General features: G+C 53.7%; 1 protein-coding gene across 1 annotated transcript; it reads right to left on the reverse strand.

Moving 5' to 3' along the window:
* Nucleotides 1-248: 248 nt before the first annotated feature.
* On the reverse strand, nt 249-19,379 carry LOC100088882 (sodium bicarbonate transporter-like protein 11). Its single transcript, XM_029058534.1, is given in 20 exon segments — nt 249-312; nt 1,466-1,635; nt 1,789-1,883; nt 1,886-1,980; nt 2,580-2,757; nt 3,703-3,867; nt 4,428-4,538; nt 5,229-5,343; nt 7,483-7,571; nt 7,881-7,941; nt 8,513-8,646; nt 9,854-9,967; nt 10,965-11,090; nt 12,417-12,516; nt 14,093-14,302; nt 15,264-15,387; nt 16,212-16,329; nt 17,998-18,217; nt 18,874-18,917; nt 19,250-19,379. Coding segments are annotated over 20 exon segments (2,463 nt in total).
* Nucleotides 19,380-20,360: the final 981 nt, after the last annotated feature.

Here is a 20,360-nt window from a genome sequence, read left to right on the forward strand (position 1 = left end):
TGACAACGGGTATGGCCAGAGGCGTGGTGGCTTGATGACCAGATCCCTGGGGGTCTAGAAGCCTGGGCCTTTGAGGGTCTGGGGGTCCAGTGGAATCCCAGGGGCCTGCCAGGGCCAGCCAAGGCCGGGCTTCCTCATTAGGCAGTGCCCACAACTCTCCGAGGTGCCATGACCGGGCTGGAGGCAGGAAGAGCCTGGGGGGCAGGGAGGCCAGGGTGCCACTAAGCTGGGCCGGCACATGTTCATACCTAGTGCTCTGCGTCCATGGCAACTAGGTCCTTGGCTTTGATTATCCTGGGCAGCAGATTGTACCTAGGGGAGACACAGACAGTTGCGGGGGGAGTTGCAGGTGGGGAGGCAGAGCTGAGAGGGGAGACCGACAGTTAAGGGAGACTCGATTGGGAGGGGGAGTCCCTGCTGAACTCCACTGTTCTCCCCTTATAATAATAATGGTATTTGTTAAGCACTTACTATATGCCAGGCACTGTACTAAGCGCTGGGGTGGGTACAAGCAAATTGGGTTGGACTGTCTCTGTCTCACACTGGGCTCACAGTCTCAATCCCCACTTTACAGATGAGGTAACTGAGGCCCAAAGAAGTGAAGTGACTTAATAATAATAATAATGTTGGTATTTGTTAAGCGCTTACTATGTGCAGAGCACTGTTCTAAGCGCTGGGGTAGACACAGGGGAATCAGGTTGTCCCACGTGGGGCTCACAGTCTTCATCCTCATTTTACAGATGAGGTAACTGAGGCACAGAGAAGTTAAGTGACTTGCCCACATTCACACAGCTGACAGGTGGCAGAGCTGGGATTCGAACTCATGAGCTCTGACTCCAAAGCCCAGGGTCTTTCCACTGAGCCACGCTGCTTCTCAGCGTGTGACTTGTCCAAGGTCACACAGCAGACCCGTGGTGGAGCTGGGATTAGAACCCACGACCTTCTGACTCCGAGGCCCAAGCTCCATCCACTATGCCATGCTGCTTCTGATAAGGGTGGACGGCAGGGTGAGCCCCTGGAGGTTTTCAAACATCATCAACAAGACTATGTCTTCCTCTAGACTGTAGGCTCATTAAAGGTGGGGAATGTGTCCACTGCATTGTAGGACTGTACTCTCCCAGGCACTTAGAACAGTGCTCTGCACTCAGTAAGTGCTCAATAAATACGATTGACCCACTGGGGGCCACTGGGGGCCCGAGTTCCCATTTCCAGGCTGACCTCATTCATTCATTCATTCGTATTTAATGTGCACTTACCATGCTTCCCATGCAGTCTCTAGACTGTAAACTCGTGAGCTGGGAATGTGTCTGTTTATTGTTGTTTTGTATGCTTAGTAAGTGCTCTGCACACAATAAGTACTCAGTAAATAAGATTGAATAAATGACTGAAAGAGATGGGCCCAAAGGCCCCCCGACCCCGGGGGAGAGATCGGAAGGTGCCCCGTGGAGGTGGAAGAGGTGGGCACCTGATGGGGATCATGGCAATCATGATGAGGGGGAAGATCATCTTCATGTAGGGCAGAGGAGACATGCCGAACGTACAGAGGAGCAGCAGCTGGAGCACCTGCAGCACGGTGAAGTAGTGGATGGTTCGCTGGGGTACCCGCCAGATGCAATGCACTGGAGAGTAGGCCGTCTGCGGAGAGAGAGAGCGGGGGGTCACTGGGTGGGCACGAGTCGGGTTTACCAGACCTCAACCTGGCCCCGGGGGCGAGGGCTCAGGGGGATTGAGGTTAGCATCCCCCTCCACCCCCAAACAAGGCCAGGGCAAGGTGGGAGACTGGGACACAGGAGCGGGAGGGGGCCGGGCGACCCGCTCCAACAGCTGGTTGCCATCGATGGAGGTGAGGGCGATGTAGAGGAACAGGCCATAGACCACGGGATCCACTGCAGCGGGAAGGGCAGCAGCAGCAGGAGGAACAACCCCACCAGGACGTTGGCCACCAGGGTGGTCAGTCGAGTCTCCTTCACACTCACGGTCCTGGGGAAGGGGGCAGGGAGGTCCAGCCTGGCCAAACAATCTTCATCTTCATATCGCTCCTCAAATCTGCCAGTGACTCTCCAGTACTTCAAAGCCTTACTGAAGGCCCATCTCCTCCAAGAGGCCTTCCCTGACTAAACCCCCCTTTCCTCTTCTCCCACTCTCTTCTGCGTTGCCCAGACTTGCTCCCTTGATTCACCCCCCCTCCCAGCCCCACACCATTTATGTCCAGATCTGCCATTTATCCATTTCTACTAATGTCCGTTTGCCCCCTAGACTGTAAATTCTTTGTGGGCTAATGTCTGTTTCCCCCCTCCCCCCTAGACTGTAAGTTCTTTGTGGGTAGGGAATGTGCCTGCTATATTGTCCTATTGGATTCTCCCAAGCACTTAGTACAGTGCTCTATACCCAATAAGCGCTCAATAAATATGAATGAATGAATGAATGAATGAATGAATGAATGAATGAATGAGGGTGCTGCTGCCCCGTAACTATCCCCTGCCAATCCACCTGCCCAGGCCTCTTTGGGGGAGCTGGTACTGGGGTAGAGAGGGGTTAGGGGTGAGGACAAGGGTTGGGGGAGGGACGGAGGCACTCACGTCTCATAGATGTGCCCATTCTCCACGTGCTCCTCCACGAAGGCCAGGGCTCGGACATGCATGGGGGAGTGTGGGTAGGCAGCATGGATCCAAGGCAGACCGAACAGGAACAGCCCCGTGTTGATTAGAGCCACCAGCAGCAGGTCCCAGTGGTAAGCTGTGCCTTTTACCAACCTGTGGTTTGGACTCGGACATCCAGGGTCAGGCACCCCCAAAACACACTCACAAAGACACAAACACACCCCCCCCCCACTCTACAAGCCATGCGGGAAGCAGTGGGGCCTAGTGGCAAGAGCCCAGGCCTTGGAGTCAGAGGACGTGGGTTCTAATCTTGGCTCCCCCCTCCGTGTCTTATGGGTGACCTCGGGCAAGTTCCTTCACCTCTCTAGGCCTCAATTATCTCATCTGTAAAATTGCAATTAAATCCTATTCCCTCCTACTTAGGCCGTGAGCCCCTTGTGAGGCTGGGGCTCTTTCCAACCTCATTAACTTCAAATGCCCTAGCATTTAGAACAGTGCTTGGCAGTATAGGTTTCTATTTGAAACCTATACTTAAAACTTTAACACCTATACTAATACTAATATCACCAGTAATTATGATAATACAAGGAGGGACTGAGTTGAGCCCCTCTCTCCCTTACTAAATGAGGAGGCAGATCAGAGAAGGAGAGTCCTGTCCCAGGGTCCCAGAGTGGCTGGCTGCAACTGCCTCTCAGGCTCATTCCCCTTATTATTATTTTTTTAATGGCATTTGTTAAGCACTTACAATGTGCCAGACACCATTCTAAGTGCTGGAGTACATACAGCATTGTCAGGTTGGAGAGAGTCCCTATCCCGCATGAAGTGAACACTCTTAATCCCCATTTTATAGATGAGGTAACTGAGGCACAACCAAGTGATGGGACTCACCCAAGGTCACACAGCAGACAAGTGGAGGAGCCGGGATTAGAACCCAGGTCCTTTTGACTCCCAGGCCCTCTCCACTAGGTTTTACTGGTTCTCTAGGCCTGGGGTCCCCGGTCCCTGGCACTGCCTCCTCTGACCGAATCCCAAAGATGATGCGGAGGGAAGTCGGGGCAGGCCTGGAGGGGGCGGGGGAGTGGGCGGGGGGAAGCCGTACCTGTTTTGGGGTCATTGGCCAGCGATGCCACGATGTTCTGCTCGATGAAAAAGAACATGGACATCAAGAAGCCCAGGCCCATGGCTCTCAGGGCCACACCACTGGACAGCAAGTGCACCGGAGCCAGCTCAAGCAGGTTCTCACTGGGGTTGTAGCTGAACTTGGATACTACCAGGGGGTGGGGAGGGGCCATGAGAAGCCCACTCCCTTCCCATCCTGGTTCTTTCCCCATTCCCATCCTGGCTCTGGTCTCCCCCACCAGGGGAAGGGGCAAGTGCCACAGCCAAGTTGGTGCACTGAGCAGAACGAATGCCACACTTTCCCCTGGTCGCTGTGTAGCCCTCCCCTCTTCCCACCTGGAGTGGGCCAGAAGGTCCCCCTGCCAACCTCGCTCGCCCCCATGCTTCCTCCCGAGGCCGCTAACATCAGCCGGCAATGTAGTTCCTGCCCCCATCGTTGGGGGGATGGAAATACTAATCTGCGTGGCTGGGCCCCATCCAGACATCCCCACTCCTCTCCCCCCGGCCCCTCCGCCCTCCCCCCCGTCCACCAGACATCTGCAGCATGGTTTGGATGACCCATCCGGCCCAGTTCAGACTCAGGCCAGGGCCCAGAAGGTGGGCCCCAAACCCGGGCGGTCGGAAAAGAGGCCTCAGCTTGGCAGAGATGCCCTCGGGCAGGGAGGGGTGGGTGGGCGATAACGCAGGGCACCCCCAGGGCGCACTCACTCTCTATCTCCTGGAAGAAATAGGAGCCTACAAGGGAGAAGGTGAGCACCGAGATGAGCACTGCGCAGTCGGACAGGATCTCCCGAATGTGGGCGTGCATGCAGGTAGGGGCTGCGGAGGGAAAGCATACCGGGAACTGTTTCCTTCCGAAGTTGACCACTGCTTCCGCCAAGGAGCCAGCCTGGATTGACCCTCGGCCTTACTCCAGTCACTCCGATTGTGTGTGTGTGTAACCTTGCCTAACTCCAGTCAGTCCAGCTGAGATTCTGTGAGTGTGTGCTTGTGTGTGTGTGTCTGTGTGTGAATGTGTGCCCTTACTTCCCCATCAGACCTTGAAGGCAGGGACTGTATCTTCTTCCTCTGCCTCTCCCCCAACATCCAAGTGTGTGTGGGAGGAACCGGGGGTGGGGGAGGGGCCTTCTCCATATGCAGACCATCCACCCTCCGTCCCCCCATCCTTTCCCTAGGTCCTGGGCCCCGTGCACTGTCCGGCTGGGCCCGGGTCAGCCGCCCTGGTTCATAAGAGAAGCAGCGTGGCGCAGTGGAAAGAGCCCAGGCTTTGGAGTCAGGGCTCGTGAGTTCGAATCCCAGCTCTGCCACTTGTCAGCTGTGTGACTGTGGGCAAGTCACTTAACTTCTCTGTGCCTCAGTTCCCTCATCTGTAAAATGGGGATTAAGACTGTGAGCCCCACGTGGGACAACCTGATTCCCCTGTGTCTACCCCAGCGCTTAGAACAGTGCTCTGCACATAATAAACGCTTAACAAATACCAACATTATTATTATTATCCGCCTGCTCAACTCTTCTTGAACTGGTAGAGGGTGTGGCCCAGCCAGAGGGTCCCCAGCATATTCATGAGGCTCAGCACGGCTGTCTCCTGCCTGTAGTGTGCCAGCTCATGCCCGCCGGTCTGGTTCTGAGGGCACAACGAGCCGCCGAATGACAAGTTCACCACAAGGGTCGTGTTGAGGCTGAGGCTAGGGAGGCGACGGGATGCTTCTGTCGGGCAGGGGTGGCTGCCCTAGGGCTCGCCTTAATAGTATTTGCCTATGAGGAAGCACTTTCTGATGGGTAGGCTTCACCCATTAAAAAAAAATCTTTGACTTCTATGACAGTCTTCTACCAATGACTCCTATCACCCTTTAAAGTGTCTTAAAATTCATTTAGTTCCTAATTTTCTAGCATCTTTAAAAATGCCTTAATGCTAAATGAATTAAAATGAAACTTGCTAAGTTGGGAACACAAGAGACTTAATACTTCAGAACTACATTTTTGCTTTTTTTTTATTTTGAAACCTGAGGGGAGGTGTCGAGCAAGCAACCACACATGCTATCACGGTCCGGCCTATCAGGACACCGTCTTCGAACCGGGTGCTGGTGGCCCTCCTGGACCCCCGCCCTCGCAGTCAGGGGATGGACCGTCCAGCCCCCCCCCCCAACTCTCCAGTGACCGATGGGCTCAGCCTTGGGGCTGGCCCACTTGGTGCCCGGCTTCCCAATGGAACCCATTCCGTATGCTTGCTCTCTGCCCCGACGAAAGCATTTCCTGATGCTTGTTGGTTCTACACCTACCACTGTCCAGCTACAACTGGGGGTCCCCATGTTGCTGGGGTTGGTTGAGGTAAACCAATGCTGGGTCCCACCTGTTAGCACCCTTCCTGGATCTGTGAACTCTACTTCTGCACCCTCTCAGCCTGCAGAATCCTGGCCCCTTCAGGCCATCTCTCCATCCATCCCCCCGGCCGCCCTTCTCTGTCTCACCTTCTGGTTGCCTTAGACATAGTCACCAAAATTGTATGTGGGGGTCCCGGGGTGGTCACCCGACAGTTTTATAGAACAGTTTCCAGAGATACACAGACACATACAGGCATGTACACCGACATGAGTGTGCCCCTGTGCACATAGACAAAAATACACCCTCATGATCACAGAGCACAAACAATCAATCACTCGGTGGTATTTATTGAGGCCTCACTATGTGCAAGGCACTATACTAAGTGATTGGGAGAGTATACTAAAGTAACTACAGCAGAAGTACGGCTCAGTGGAAAGAGCAGAGGGAAAGTGGAAAGTCTAGTGAGGGAGACAGGCATTGCAATGAACTATACTGGGGGAAGCAATCGAGTAGAAATCAGATTCTCATCACACACACACACCCATGCCCATGTACGCAGGCACACAAACACACACACACACACTCTCTCTCTCTTTCTCTCTCTGATTCACTCACATAACCCAACCTCCACAGTGAACATGGGTTCACTGCTAAGGACTCAATGAGCCAAGCAGGTCCTCAAATCTCCAAGTCCCCGAGGGGTCTGAACTCCCAATTCATGATCTCAAACCCAAAGGGCCCATCTGGGCACCGACCTCAGCCTGGCCCCGGCAGGAGCCCAGTTCTGCCTGGGACTCTGTACATGGAATCAGGGAGGGAAGGGAACCCAGGTGGGAAGGGGAGACCTTCAAAGCCTTTCTCTGGCCCAGCTGGATCAGATCTGGGGAGGGGGCTGGGATGGGTCTGAAGCAGATTTGGGTGTCAAGGATAGGGTGCAGTTGAGTACCTTTGTCTCGAGTCAGATTACTTTCCTGGCCTTAACCATGTTCCCCTCAATAATAATAATATTGATGATTATAACTGTGGCATTTCTTAAGTGTTTACCATGTGCCAGACTCTGTACTAAGCGCTGGGGTGGAAACAGTGGGGTGGAAACAAGCAAATCGGGTTGGACCCAGTCGCTGTCTGACTGTGGGGCTCAGATTCTCAATCCCCATTTTATAGATGACATAACTGAGGCCCAGAGAAGTGACGTGAGCCTGGTCACCCAGCAGACAGCTGGCGGAGGCGGGATTAGAACACATGACCTTCTGACTCCAGGGCCTGTGCTCTAGACACTATGCCATGCTGTTTTGATGCCAGCCAGAGCCAGAGGCTGGGAAGGGGCAGCAGGGTAAGGGACTTCCGGGACACTGGAGGAGCTGATTCTAGGGGGAAGAGTTGTCAGGTGCCCCTGAAGAAGCACTGTGGGTTTGGGGGATTGGAGGTGGGGGAGGGTCACCATGCCTGGGGGTCCATTGGCAGGGCGACCCCTACAGTCTTCAACCATTCCCCGGGCACTTTTGATGCCTGTCCTGTCACCAACCACTTCTGGGGAGGACGAAGGTCAAGATCAAATGATGGGCTGGCGGCTCCAAGCGCTGGGAACGAGGGACTGGAGGCTGGGGAGGAGCAGCCTCGGGTGTGATCACTTCTTGTGCACTCCCCAAGCCCCTGGTCTGCCCAGCTTGGATGCGGGAGGGCCCCTTTCAGAACCCTGTCTTGGCACCGCCCGTCCGGGCCAGCCATCCCAGTTGCCTGGTTGGCCACGCTACCTCCCGGGTCTCCGGGAGAGGCCTGCCCCCTTGCAGAGCCCTGGGGAATGGAGGCACTGCAGATGAGAAGGGGGCCGGGACTCACTTGTGATGATCCCCTTGATGGGGTCGAGTACAAAGGTGATGGAGATGAACAGGGCGATGATCTGAGGCCGGCAGGCAAGGCACCGGGGAGGCAGGAGGACCAGAGGGTGGGGGCACAGATGGATGGACAGATGGACAGCAGTCGGTCACAGTCCACAGCGCATGCCAAGACATAAGGCCTCGCATCTCATGTCTCGCCATCCCGGGCCCGACTAACGGACCCCTTTTATTCCTATTATGTTTGTGGTTGCAGCGTACTCTCCCAAGAGCTTAGTACAGTGCTCCGCACACAATAAGTGCTCAAGTGCTCAATAAATACCACTGACTAACTCTAGACTGCCCACACTGAGGGCAGGGAATGTGTCTGTTTGTGGTTGTAGTCTACTCTCCTAAGTGCTTAGTACAATGCTCTGCACACTCTAAGCGCTCAATAAACATGAGTGGCCGACTAGGCCACACTGGGGCCTTGTGAATAAATTGGGGAATCTCACCCCTTTTCTGGTCCACAGCCCTGGGATACAGCCACCAGGGGCTCCGCCCCCACCCCAGGGGACCCTGCTGGGACTGGGCTCCCTTCCTCCCTTGCGAGGGGTCTGCTCAGCCCAGATCCCAGCCGCCCCCGCTCCCGGGAACCCACCGCTTAAAGAGTTTCATGAGCAGGCTGAAATTGAAGACGGCGTAGAGGATGAGGAAGAAGCTGTTCCACAGCCCTGTCCAAGCGTAGATGTGGAAGTCCAGGCTGTAGTCATCACAGATGCCCTGGATCACTAAAAGTCACCAGCTGCTCACCGGCGGGAAGGACACTCGAACCCACAGATGCCCCTCTAGTCAGTCCCCCTGCCCGGACCCCAGCAGTCCCCTAGCAGTCCCACCCTGCCAGCCACAGGAGCTCCCCTAGGGGCCTGTGGGTCTGAGACAGGACCCCTCTTCCTTCTCCTCTTCATCGCTACAGGAGTCCACAGCCTTTCTGGAATCTCAGAGGCTCCCCTTCAAAGCCTTATTGAAGGCACATCTCCTCCAAGGAGCCCTCCTTGAATAAGCCCTTCGTTCCTCTTTTCTCTTCCTCCCTCAGCCTCCTATCTAAACTCAGAGGCCCCCTTCACAGATTTATTGAACTCACATCTCCTCCAAGAGGCCTTCCCTGAATGAAGCCTTCCTTACCTCTTTTCCCTCTCCCTTCTGCATCGCCCTGACTTGCTCCCTTTATCCATCCCCTCTCCCAGCCCCACACCACTTACTTCCATATCTGTCACACATGGATTTGTATTAATGTCTGTCTCCCCCTCTAGACTGTAAGCTTGTTGTGAGTACTCTCCCAAGCTCTAAGGACAGTGCTTTGCATTAAGTAAATGCTCAATAAATATGATTGAATAAATGAAGGAAAGGTCCCTGAACCCGGGGGGGGACAGGGAAAGGCAGTGGCAGCAGCAGGGCCAGGCTGATACCACAAATGGAAGCTTGGGAGACTTGGCCTGATCTGCCCCCAATCCCGATAGCGTCAACCTCCAGCTGCCCGGGGTTGAGGAGGGAGCTGGAAGAGACTGGGGGGGGGGGGGGAATCTGAGAGAGGCAGCCCACCCAGGCCCAAAAGAAGGGCATAGACTGGCTCATGAAACAGTTGCATGGCACAGGATCAGCCTTGCCTTGTGTGGAGTCATCCTGGCCCTGATTTGGCCCCTCTCCAAAAGGGTCAGTCAGTCAATGGTAATTATTGAGCACATAGTGTGTGCAGAGCACTGTACTAAGTGCTTGGGAGGATCCAATAGAAGAGAGTAACAGACACATTCCCTGCCCACAGTGAGCTTACAGTCTCGAGTTCAGGCCCACCTGGGTGGCATCCCACCCCTGGCATCCACGGGAGCTTCAGCGGTATGAGGGGCGGACGTGGGCCCATGGGGGGCCGGTTGTGTTGGGCATCGGGTCCTCCCTCTGGACCCTCATCCCCCTGCCCGGCCCAGCATGCCCTGCCCTCACCGTTGATGTAGAGCACTAGAGGGGTGGTGGTCAGGAGCACGACCAGGGGCTGCCCAGTGAACAGAGCGTATAGCAGCCCGCTGATGCACTGGCCCACGATAGTCTTCTGCACGTCTGCAAAATGGACAGGTGGGTAGATGGAAGCCCCACCGCTCCCGGGACAGCCCGCGGGAGAACTTAGGGGGATGACAAGGGGGCTGCACTAGCTTCCTGGGGGCGGGGTCTATCCAGAGCAGGCCGGACTCTAAGGGTCGGAATTGGACAGCTGGTCAGGGGGATGGGTTGGTCCAACTGGGAGTCCCTAGCCCCTCCCTGGGGGTCCCAAGCAGACCCACTGGACCTCACGAGAGGAGACATAATGATAACAATGATGGTATTTGTTAAGCGTTTACCATGTGTCAAGCACTGTTCTAAGCGCTGGGGTAGATACAAGCTAATTAGGTTGGACTCGGTCCCTGACCACATCGGGCTCACAGTCTTCATCCCTGTTTTACAGTTGAGGGAACTGAGGCTCAGGGAAGTAAAGTGACAGATGAGGTCCCTGGGGGCAGAAAAGTGAAGTGCCATGCCCAAGGTCACACAACAGACAAGAGGTGGAAAGAGGATTAAAACCCAGGTCCTTCGACTTCCAGGCCCATGCCACTTGCCTGCTGTGGGACCTTGAGCAAGTCACTTGACTTCTCTGGGCTTCAGTTACCTCATCTTTAAAATAGGGATTGAGACTGTGAGCCCCATGTGGGACAGGGAATGGCTTCAACCTGACAACTGTGTCTCTACCCCAGTGCTTCGTACAGTATCTGGCACACAGTTAGGACTTAACAAATACCTCTATTATCATTATTATTATTATTATTATATTATTATTATTAGCACTACCCAGTAGGCTGCGCTGTTTCCCAAGGCATGACCCAGACTGATCCGAACCCCAGGGTTGTGGCCCCTCAGGCCATCCCAACCTGGACCAGCAACCTGATTGGGTCTGGCCTGGCTCTGTGCCCAGCCCCCCACTTCCCGCCAACTTGATGGGGAGGGAGGGGGATTGGGACAGGCTGGCCCCTGCCCCCTTTCACCCACTGGCATCACGGGTCCCAAGGTGAGGGCAGAGCTTTACCTATGGAACCGTGTGTGTTCTCGTCATTGAGGGAGCCAAAGGCTATGGTAGGCAAAAGGCAGTCAAAGTACAGGAACATCATCGTGGTGATGTACTTCCCCACCGCCTTATTGCTTCTGATGATGCCTAAGGAGAATCACGACAACAAAAATGTTCATCGCTGTGATATAACCTAAGCATTTTCTATGTGTCGAGCTCTGTATTTAGCACTGAGATAGGTAGGAGCAGATGAGAAACAGTCCGTCTCCGTACCACACGGGGTTCACAGCATAAGGGGGAGGGAAAAAAGGTGTTTAGTTAATAATAATAATAATAATAATAGTGGTACTTAAGTGCTTACTATGTGTCAAGCACTGTTCTGAGCACTGGAGTAGATACAAGGTAATCAAGTTGGACACAGTCCCTTTCTTATATGGGGCTTACTCTCTTAATACCCATTTTATAGATGAGGTAACTGAGGTCCAGAGAAGTGCCCAAGGTCACACAGCAGAAAGGTGTCGGTACCAAGATTAGAAGCCAGGTCCTGATTCCCAGGCCCGGGCTCCATTCACTAAGCCATGGTTGGGCGGCCCAGAGCAGGGGGCCAAGATCTGCCCCAAGACAGGGAAGATTCAGAGTGACCGATGGCTGTGAATTCTGCTTTCTGAGAGTTGGGGGTGAGGGCCTTGGAACCCCAGAGATACAGCAACCCACCCGAGCCAAAACCACTGGCTCCTCACGAAGTCATTAGGTTTAGCCCCCTGATTTTGTGCAGGAGGCAGCTCCAACCCAGCGGGACTTGAGAAGTCTTTAGAAGCAGTATGGACTACTGGATAGAGCAGGATCCAGGGAGTCAGAAGGACCTGGGTTCTAATCCCACCTCTGCCCCTTGTCTGCTGTGTTACATGGGGCAAGTCACTTCACTTCTCTGGGTCTCAGTTCCCTCACCTGTAAAATGACTATTAAGACTGTGACCCCTCTGTGGGACAGAGGCTGTGTCCAACCGGATTATCTTGTATCTACCCCAGTGCTTAGAACAGTGCCTAGCACATAATAAATGCTTAACAAATACCTCAATTGTTATTATTATTTTCCAAGATGCACCTCAACCGTCTAAATCAGGGTGAATTTTACTGATGTGGGCTGGGACTGAGGCAGTCTCAGAGGACAAGGGGATGGACAAAAAGACTTCTGAGGGAAGCAATGACAGCCCCCGCTCTTGCCCCCGCCCCCCCCCCCCACCACACCTCGGTATGTGGCTATAGGTGGCTCTCCTTTATGTCCCCTGTCTTCAGTGGGAACCCAGAACTTCATGCTGGTATATCGAGCACCGGGCTTGGCTCTGCCCCTGACTCTCTTTGTTCCACAAAAGCCAACTGGCAGCTGCCAATGCCCCAGAGGCACAAGCCAGTTTCCAGGCCCTCCCTCCCACCACATCCAAGGCCCCCAGAGCCTAGCGAGAGCCCGGCTGACCCTCTGGTTGCCTAACATAGGTCAAGTCCAGCGCAAACATTGGGAATCGCTGGGCAATGTCATCCAGGATGCCTTTCCTGACCCAGAAGAAGTCGTTCAACTGTGGGAGGAACGAGGCGTAGGGGTCAGGGCCAGGAGGGCCTGAAGAGCAGCCCCCTTTATCCACACCCATTCCCCCAGCTGCTCCCAGAATGCAATCTCGATCGTCTCTTATCTGCTCCGACAGCTGAGGTGCCGATAACGTATAGGAGCAGATAAACCAGAATGAAGGAGGTGTCGGCAAGTGAAGGGGCTGTGAGAACTCTTTATGGAATTTTTCGACATCACCTTCCACCTGAAGCTGCTGGAGACCAAGACGGAGGAGGAGTTCAAGGAGGCCCTGGTGCACCAGCCATATCTGCTGACCATGGTCAACCAACCAAAGAGATGCCACAATCACTCTCGGTCCCTCATTCCCTGGTTCCCTCCACCGGGAAGCCCTTCCGTCTGTCTCATCTCCATCCTTTCCGCTGCCATTTAAAACCAACTCCTTTTGTTTTGTTCCCGGAGGAAGCATGGCCTCGTGGATAGAGCCCAGGCCTGGGAGTCAGAAGAGCCTGGGTTCTCATCCTGTCTCCACTACCAGTCTGCTGTGTGATCTTGGGCAAGTCATTTCACTTCTCTGAGCCTCAGTGACCTCATCTGTAAAATGAGGATGAAGACTGTGAGCCCGATGTGGGACAGGGACTCTCTCCAACCTTATTTGTTTATATCCTCTTAGTACAGAGCCTGGCACCTAGTAAACATTTAACAAATACCACAATTATTATCATTATTGTATTTGTTAAACACTTACTAGGTGTCAGGCACTGTACTAAGCTCTGGGGTAGAAACAAATCATCAGGTTGGTCACAGTCCATTTCCTAAATGGGGCTCCCAGTCTTCATCCCCATCTTAGAGATGAGGGGACAGAGGCCCAGAGAAGTGAAGTGACTTGCCCTAGGTCACACAATAGACAAGTGGCAGAGCCAGGATTAGAACCCAGATCTGGGCTCTAACCACCAGATCATGCTGCAGAACCTTACGTTTCTTCTCCGAGTGCAGGAGCCTGCCTGGCAGGGTGAGCCCGGGCCCACGATTGCAAGGCCTCAGAAAAGGATGGCATGATGGGGAGAACTCGTTAGGCCCTGGGTTTTTCCCCGATGGGACAGTAGCCAACTGGGCTTTTCCAGGTGTCTGCCCGCTGTGGGGAGAGTGGCAGTGGGGCTAGAGGGCAAACCCGAGCCCACTGCCCAGCCTCCAGGGGACAAAAGGGTTTGCCACCAACTCCAGGCCTGGCCCTTGAGAGTGGACAACCCAGAGGCCCCGCTCCCCATCTGCCCCGTCTGCCTGGATAATAATAATAATAATAATGTTGGTATTTGTTAAGCACTTACTATGTGCAGAGCACTCTTCTAAGTGCTGGGGTAGACACAGGGGAATCAGGTTGACCCACGTGGGGCTCACAGTCTTAATCCCCATTTTACAGATGAGGTAAATGAGGCACAGAGAAGTGAAGTGACTTGCCCACAGTCACACAGCTGACAAGTGGCAGAGCTGGGATTTGAACTCATGATTCCTGACTCCAAAGCCCGTGCTCTCTCCACTGACCCACGCTGCTTCTCTGGATCCCAAGGCTGGTCCCCCCGGAGACCCACCTGGAGGGCCTTGTGGCCGGGTTCCTTGAGGGTTTCGCTGAAGCCGGCTGGCAGGTGTTGGTTGACCATGGTCAGCAGATATGGTTGGTGCACCAGGGCCTCTTTGAACTCCTCCTCCGTCTTGGTCTCCAGCAGCTTCAGGTGGAAGGTGATGTCGAAAAATACGGTGGCGAAGTTCCGTCCCACCTCTGTGGTCGTCTTGGTGCTCTTCTGTGGGGGCCGGGGATGGGGAGATGAAGAAAAAGAGGGAAGGGGGATGGTTATGGCAGAAATAGGGGGTTTTGGAGGAGCACCAGCTTGTGCTGAAACTGTGAGCCTGGGAGGGAAATTCACCCTCCACTTGCTAACTGCTCTGTGCTTGATTAACTGGAAATCTGATGATGGTAATAAGAAGGATGTCTCTTGAGCGCTTACTACGTGTCCAGCACCATGCTCAGTGCTGGGGCGGATACAAGGTAATCAGATCTATCCCAATCCCTGCCCACCTGGGGTTCACAGTCTAAGGAAGAGACAGGAGGACATATTTTATCCCCATTTTGCAGAAGAGGAAACTGAGGCTCAGAGAGGGTAAGAAACTTGTCAGGCAAGTGGTGAAGCTGGGACTAGAACTCGGGTCTCCTGACTCACAATTTTCTTTTTTTTAATGGTATTAGTTAGGCACTCACTATGTACCATGCATTGTACTAAGTGCTGGGGTAATATGCAAGCTAATCATGTTGAAAACAGTCCATGTCCCACATGGGGTTCCCTGTCTTCATCCCCACTTTATACATGCGGGAACTGAGGCCCAGGGAAGTGAAGTGACCTGCCCGAGATCACACAGCCGACAAGTGGTGGAGCCGGGATTGGACGCAGGTCTTTCTGACTCCCAGGCCCGTGTTCTTTCTGCTAAGTCATGCTGCCTCCCCCTCTAATGGAGGAGAAACGGCTCATATGTGCATGTGCGCACAAACAGAAACACACATAAACACATGTATAGGAGCATCCCGAGCACTGGGGGGGGGGGGGATGGAGGAAGAGACAGAGGGTACGACTGCAGGCCTTGGCTCCTCTCGTGCCTTCCCCTCTGAGCTACTCCACCTGGCCCCCCTGGGCCCATGGCAAGGGGCTGGGGCCGGGCTGGGCCGGAGCGTCCAGTCCTCCCGCTTTGCGGACCCATGGGGGCACTCACCATCTCGGGCGGTGCCAGCATGAGGATGACGATGCTCACCTCACAGGAGTTCTCTCCCCAGTTCTGAGGTTGCTCCAGTCGGCTGATACAAATATGGCACCTTTGCAGGGTCTTGATGGTGCAGCTGGGGGAGTGGGGCAGAGGAGAAACATCACAAGTTACCCATAGGCAACACAAACCCACGGACAACACAAACTCACAGAGTATCCAACCCCCTTTTCCTTGGTTTGGTTTGTTTTTATGGCATTCGTTAAGCACTTACTAGAAGCAGCGGGACTTAGTGGCAAGAGGCCAGACCTGGGGGTCAGAGGTCGTGGGTTCTAATCTTGGCTCCGCCACTTATCAGCTGTGTGACTTTGGGCGAGTTACTTAGTTTTTCTGTGCCTCAGTTATCTCATCTGTAAAATGGGGACTAAGACTGTGAGTCCCACGTGGAACAACCTGATTACCTTGTATGTACCCCATGCTTAGAACAGTGCTTGGCACATAGTAAGCACTTAACAAATACCATCATTACGTGCCAGGAATTTTTCTAAGCGCTGGGGTAGTTACAAGGTCATCAGGTTGGACATGGTCCCTGTTCCACATGGGGCTCAGTCTTAATCCTCATTTTTACAAACGAGGGAACTGAGGCCCAGAGAAGTGAAGTGACTTGCTCAAGGTCACACAACAGACCAGTGGTGGAGCCGGGATTAGAACTCAGGTCCTTCATACTCCTAGGCCCGGGTTCTATCCACTAGGCCTCATTGCTTCCCAGTGTTGGTGGTATCCTGGGGCCTCCCTGTTGCCCCTGGGGAAACGGTCCAAGAAGCACCCCACTCGGGGCTATGGAGATGTTCCCCCCCAGATGGGGAAGAGCCCAGGGCCTGGCCCCTGGGCAGGCCTGGGGACCCCATTCTGGGGGATGGGGCTGGAGGCTGGGGTGGTCGCGGAAGGACAGGTACATACACGATGCACAGCCAGGACTTCTGGTACTGGACCCCCGTCACCGTGGCCGTCATCCCCTGGATGATGAGAGAAGGTGGACCGGGGAGACAAAGACATGCGGTGTCAAGTGGAGAACCGACTGAGCCCTCCTTTTGTCTTCTCCCCCTCCCTTCTGCGTCATGCTGACTTGGTCTATTTATTCATCCCCATCTCCCAGCCTCACAGAGCTTCTGTCCATATTCCTAATTTATTACATTGACAACTCTCTGGTGTTTCCAGTGACAGTCTATGGAACCCGAAAGCTGAACAGTGAAAAAACAGGATAGAAAGACCATTGACTCTTTTGAAATGTGGTGCCGGAGAAGGCTTTTGCGAATACCACGGACTGCCCGAAAGACAAACAAATTAAACAAAGCAAATTAAACCAAAGCAGTCTTTGGAAGGCTAAATGACTCAACTTAGATTTGCATAATCAGGAGGACTAATTCTAATGCTAGAAAAATTCCAGGGAAAATATGAAAGTGGCAGACCAGCAGCTAGATGGATAGAGACCATAACAACAATAACGGAAGAACCGTTAGAAAGGCTGCGGATTATGGCAGAGGACAGGACGTTCTAGAGAAAGTACAGCCATGGAGTCACTACAAATCAAAAATGAATTGAAGGCACTTAAATAATAATAACATTAATGTCTGCCTCCCCTTCTAGACTGTAAGCTCACGGTGGGCAGGGACTGTGTCTGCTATAATGTTATATTGTTTTCTCCCAAGCACTTAGTACAGTGTTCTGCACACAGTAAACACTCAATAAATATGAGTGACTGACACTGACACTGTCCTCTTCTCGCTGCCTCCCTCGGCCGACGAAGCCCTCTCTTCCCATGCCTCCTCTCCCTTCTGCATCATCTGTGCCGTTGGATCAGTGACCTTTAGGCATTTGGTATTGGCCCCACTCCCAACCCCACAGCGCTTATGTACGTATATTTAAATTACATGTTATAAAGTACATATTGTTTTACGTTAATGTCTGTCTCCCCCTCTGGACAGTAAGCTCATCATGGGCAGGGAATGTGTTTGCTAATTCTGCTTTACTGTACTCTCCCAAGTGCTAAGTACAGTGTTCTGCACAGAATAAGTGCTCAGTACATACCAATGATCGATTGACTGCTTGAATGCCAGGGATTCCCTCGGGGAGTGAGGCTGGGGAGAACAGCAATGGGAGAAGGAAGAGGAGGAGGAGGAACAGAAAGAGGAGAGGAGCAGAAAGAGGAAGAGCAGGTGTTGCGATCCCTGATCTTAATCTGGAAAATCCTTGTGAGCAGGGATCATGTCTACCAATTCTACTGTGTTGTTCTCTCCAAGGTATTTAGTACAGTACTCTGCAATCAATCAATCATACTTATTGAGCTCTTACTGTGGACAGAGCACTTGGGAGAGAACAAAACAACAATACAACAGACACATTCCCTGGCCATTACGAGGTTTACAGTCTAGAGGTAAGCCCTCGATACTTCTCATTGATGGATTGACTGGTTGATTTCCACTGGCGAGACAGAAGTGAGACACACTCATCTTCTGAGACCCTACAGTTCACCGCCCCCCTCCTTTATGTCCTGGGCCAAGGCCACCTTCTCTAAGAAGTCTTCTAGCATTTCCCCACTTCCTTCATCTGTCCTCTCCTTATACTCCCTGCTGCCAGGGGTGGACCCGTATGTTCAGAGGGACAGGCCTGTGAGCACATCAGGGGGTCGTGTGTGTGTGTCTGTCTGTCTGTCTACACGCCTCGGCCCATTTACCGTTGCCCTCACAGTGGGTGCTCAAGTCGGTGATCAGGGTGCTCATGATCTTGTCGAAGTTGCAGTTGGGCTCGGTGCTGTCGGCATCTTCGGTGAAATGTCTGAGCAACTTGCACAGGACATCGTCCAGGGGCGTGGCCGTTTCGCCCAGGAGGATGCTGGCCCAGGGCAGGAAGCCGTCCAGTTTCCGGTGTGCCCGGATCTCCTCCTCAAAGTCTTTCAGCTTCAGGTACTGGGTGCACAGGGTCAGGGAGGGGAGGAACAGAGGAGGTGGGAGGCCAGGGCAGAGCACCTGAGGGTGGCTCTGACAGGCCCGGTCCACAGCGGGGTTCGGCCAGATGGGCCCGAGCCAGAGTGACCGGAGGGCGTTTGCGTGTTGGGGGATGGGCTGGTGCAGCAGTGAGAGAAATGCGGGTCAGACCACAGGAAGGACCCTGGGGGGCAGGAGGGGTTAGCATTCCACCCCAGCATTCATTAATTAATTCAATCGTATTTATTGAGCACTTACTGTGCAGAGGACTGTACTAAGCACTTGGGAGATGATAATGCAAGAATAAATAGACACATTCCCTGTCTACAACAAGCTCACACCAGACCCTTACTTGAGGCTTTCATGTCACTCAGTCAGTCATATTTAATGAGCGCTTACTGTGTGCAAAACACTGGACTAGCATTTGGGAGAAGACAATAGGACAATAAACAGACACATTTCCTGACCACAGTGAGCTTTTAGTCTAGAGGGGGAGACAGACAGACATGTGACTCCCACGGGTCTCAAGCTATCCCCCCAGGTGAGGTTCGAGGCAGCTCTGGAGTGATGGGGAGGCAGTGGGAGCCAGGGGCAGACCATGGGGCATCGGGGCATATGAGGGTACAGGCCAGACTCACCTTCCTGGATGTGTGCAGCAGCACACAGCCGGACCCTTCACTGTCTGTGGGGAGAAGAACAGGGCACTGGGAAGACGGTGGAGACCCTGGACAGGCCAAGGAGGGGAGGGGGCTGTGGAGGTAAGAAAGGCAGGAGGTGGCCAGCCTAGAGGGCCCCCATTTTCTCACCCAGTTCCCCTCCTCACTCCATGACCTGGGGCAAACTACTGCTCTACTCTAGGCCTAGTTAGCCCCTGACAATACTGCCACCCCCGATAAACCCGAGTCAGGCAAGGAAACAGAAGCCCCAGTGTGTGGACTCCTCAACCCCTGGAGAGTGAACTGGGGGACAAGTGGGGCAGATGGGGGGCACCGGCAGCCTCCTGATTAGCCGCACCTGCGAGGCTCTGCTGGACCTCCAGGTTGACGTTGACCAAGAAGCAGATGCTGTCGCCGGACACGAGGGAAGAGTTGACCGTGTCGAAGAGCTCATCCCCGGGGCTGCCCTCATTGGCCTCACCCCCCATCGTCCGTGTCACAATTCAGGTACCCTGTGGGGTCGGTGGGGACACTGGGATTGGCAGGAGGCACTGGTATGGGCCCGGTGACGCCCTGCCCCCCGGCTCAGGCTCCAGCAGGGGCAATTCGAATTGACGTGCCCCGAACTGAACTTCACCTTCCCTCCCTTCCCAAATCTCCTAATAATCATCATTGTGGCATTTGTTAAGCACCTACTATATGCTAAGCCTCCCTTCCCAAATCCTCTCATAATAATCATCACTGTGGTATTTAATAATTGTGGTAATTGTACAGTGCTTACTATGTGCCAGGCTTTGTACTAAGCACTGGGGTGGAAACAAACAAAATCAGGTTGGACACAGTCTCTGTTCCACATGGGGCTCACACTCTTCACCCTCATTTTCCAGATGAGATAACTGGGGCCCAGAGAAGTGAAGTGACTTATCCAATATCACACAACAGACAAGTGGAAGAGCTGGGACTCCCAGGCCCGGGCTCTAACCCTGAGGCCATGCTGCTTTCTCACTGACAATGAGTAGAAACCAGAGACGCTGGATGCGGGGGAGTGGGGTGAGGAGAGCTCATTTGCATATACAGCAGTGAGGGGCATGTTGGGAGTTTACCTGGGTTGTGGGGAGACAATGCCACTCCTCTTCCTTCACACAGCACCCAAACCCCTGCCTGGCACCTTCAGGGAAATGTGGGGGACCCTGAGCCAGGGAAGGGGGGAAAGAGGGAGCAGAGGCAGTGTGGCTTAATAGAGAAAGCCAGGTCCTGGGAGTCACAAGAACCTGGGTTCTAATCCTGATTCCTCCATATGTCCGCTGGGTGATGTTGGGCAAATCACTTCACTTCTCTGGGCTTCAGTTCCCTCATCTGTAAAATGGAGATAAAGAGGGTGAGTCCCTTGTGGGACAGGGACTATGTTCAACCTGATTAACTTGTGTCCACCTCAGCACTTAGATCAGTGCTCGAAACAAATTAAGTAC

This window comes from Ornithorhynchus anatinus, chromosome 1 (assembly GCF_004115215.2).
Source record: "Ornithorhynchus anatinus isolate Pmale09 chromosome 1, mOrnAna1.pri.v4, whole genome shotgun sequence".
In the NCBI taxonomy this organism is placed as follows: Eukaryota; Metazoa; Chordata; class Mammalia; order Monotremata; family Ornithorhynchidae; genus Ornithorhynchus; species Ornithorhynchus anatinus.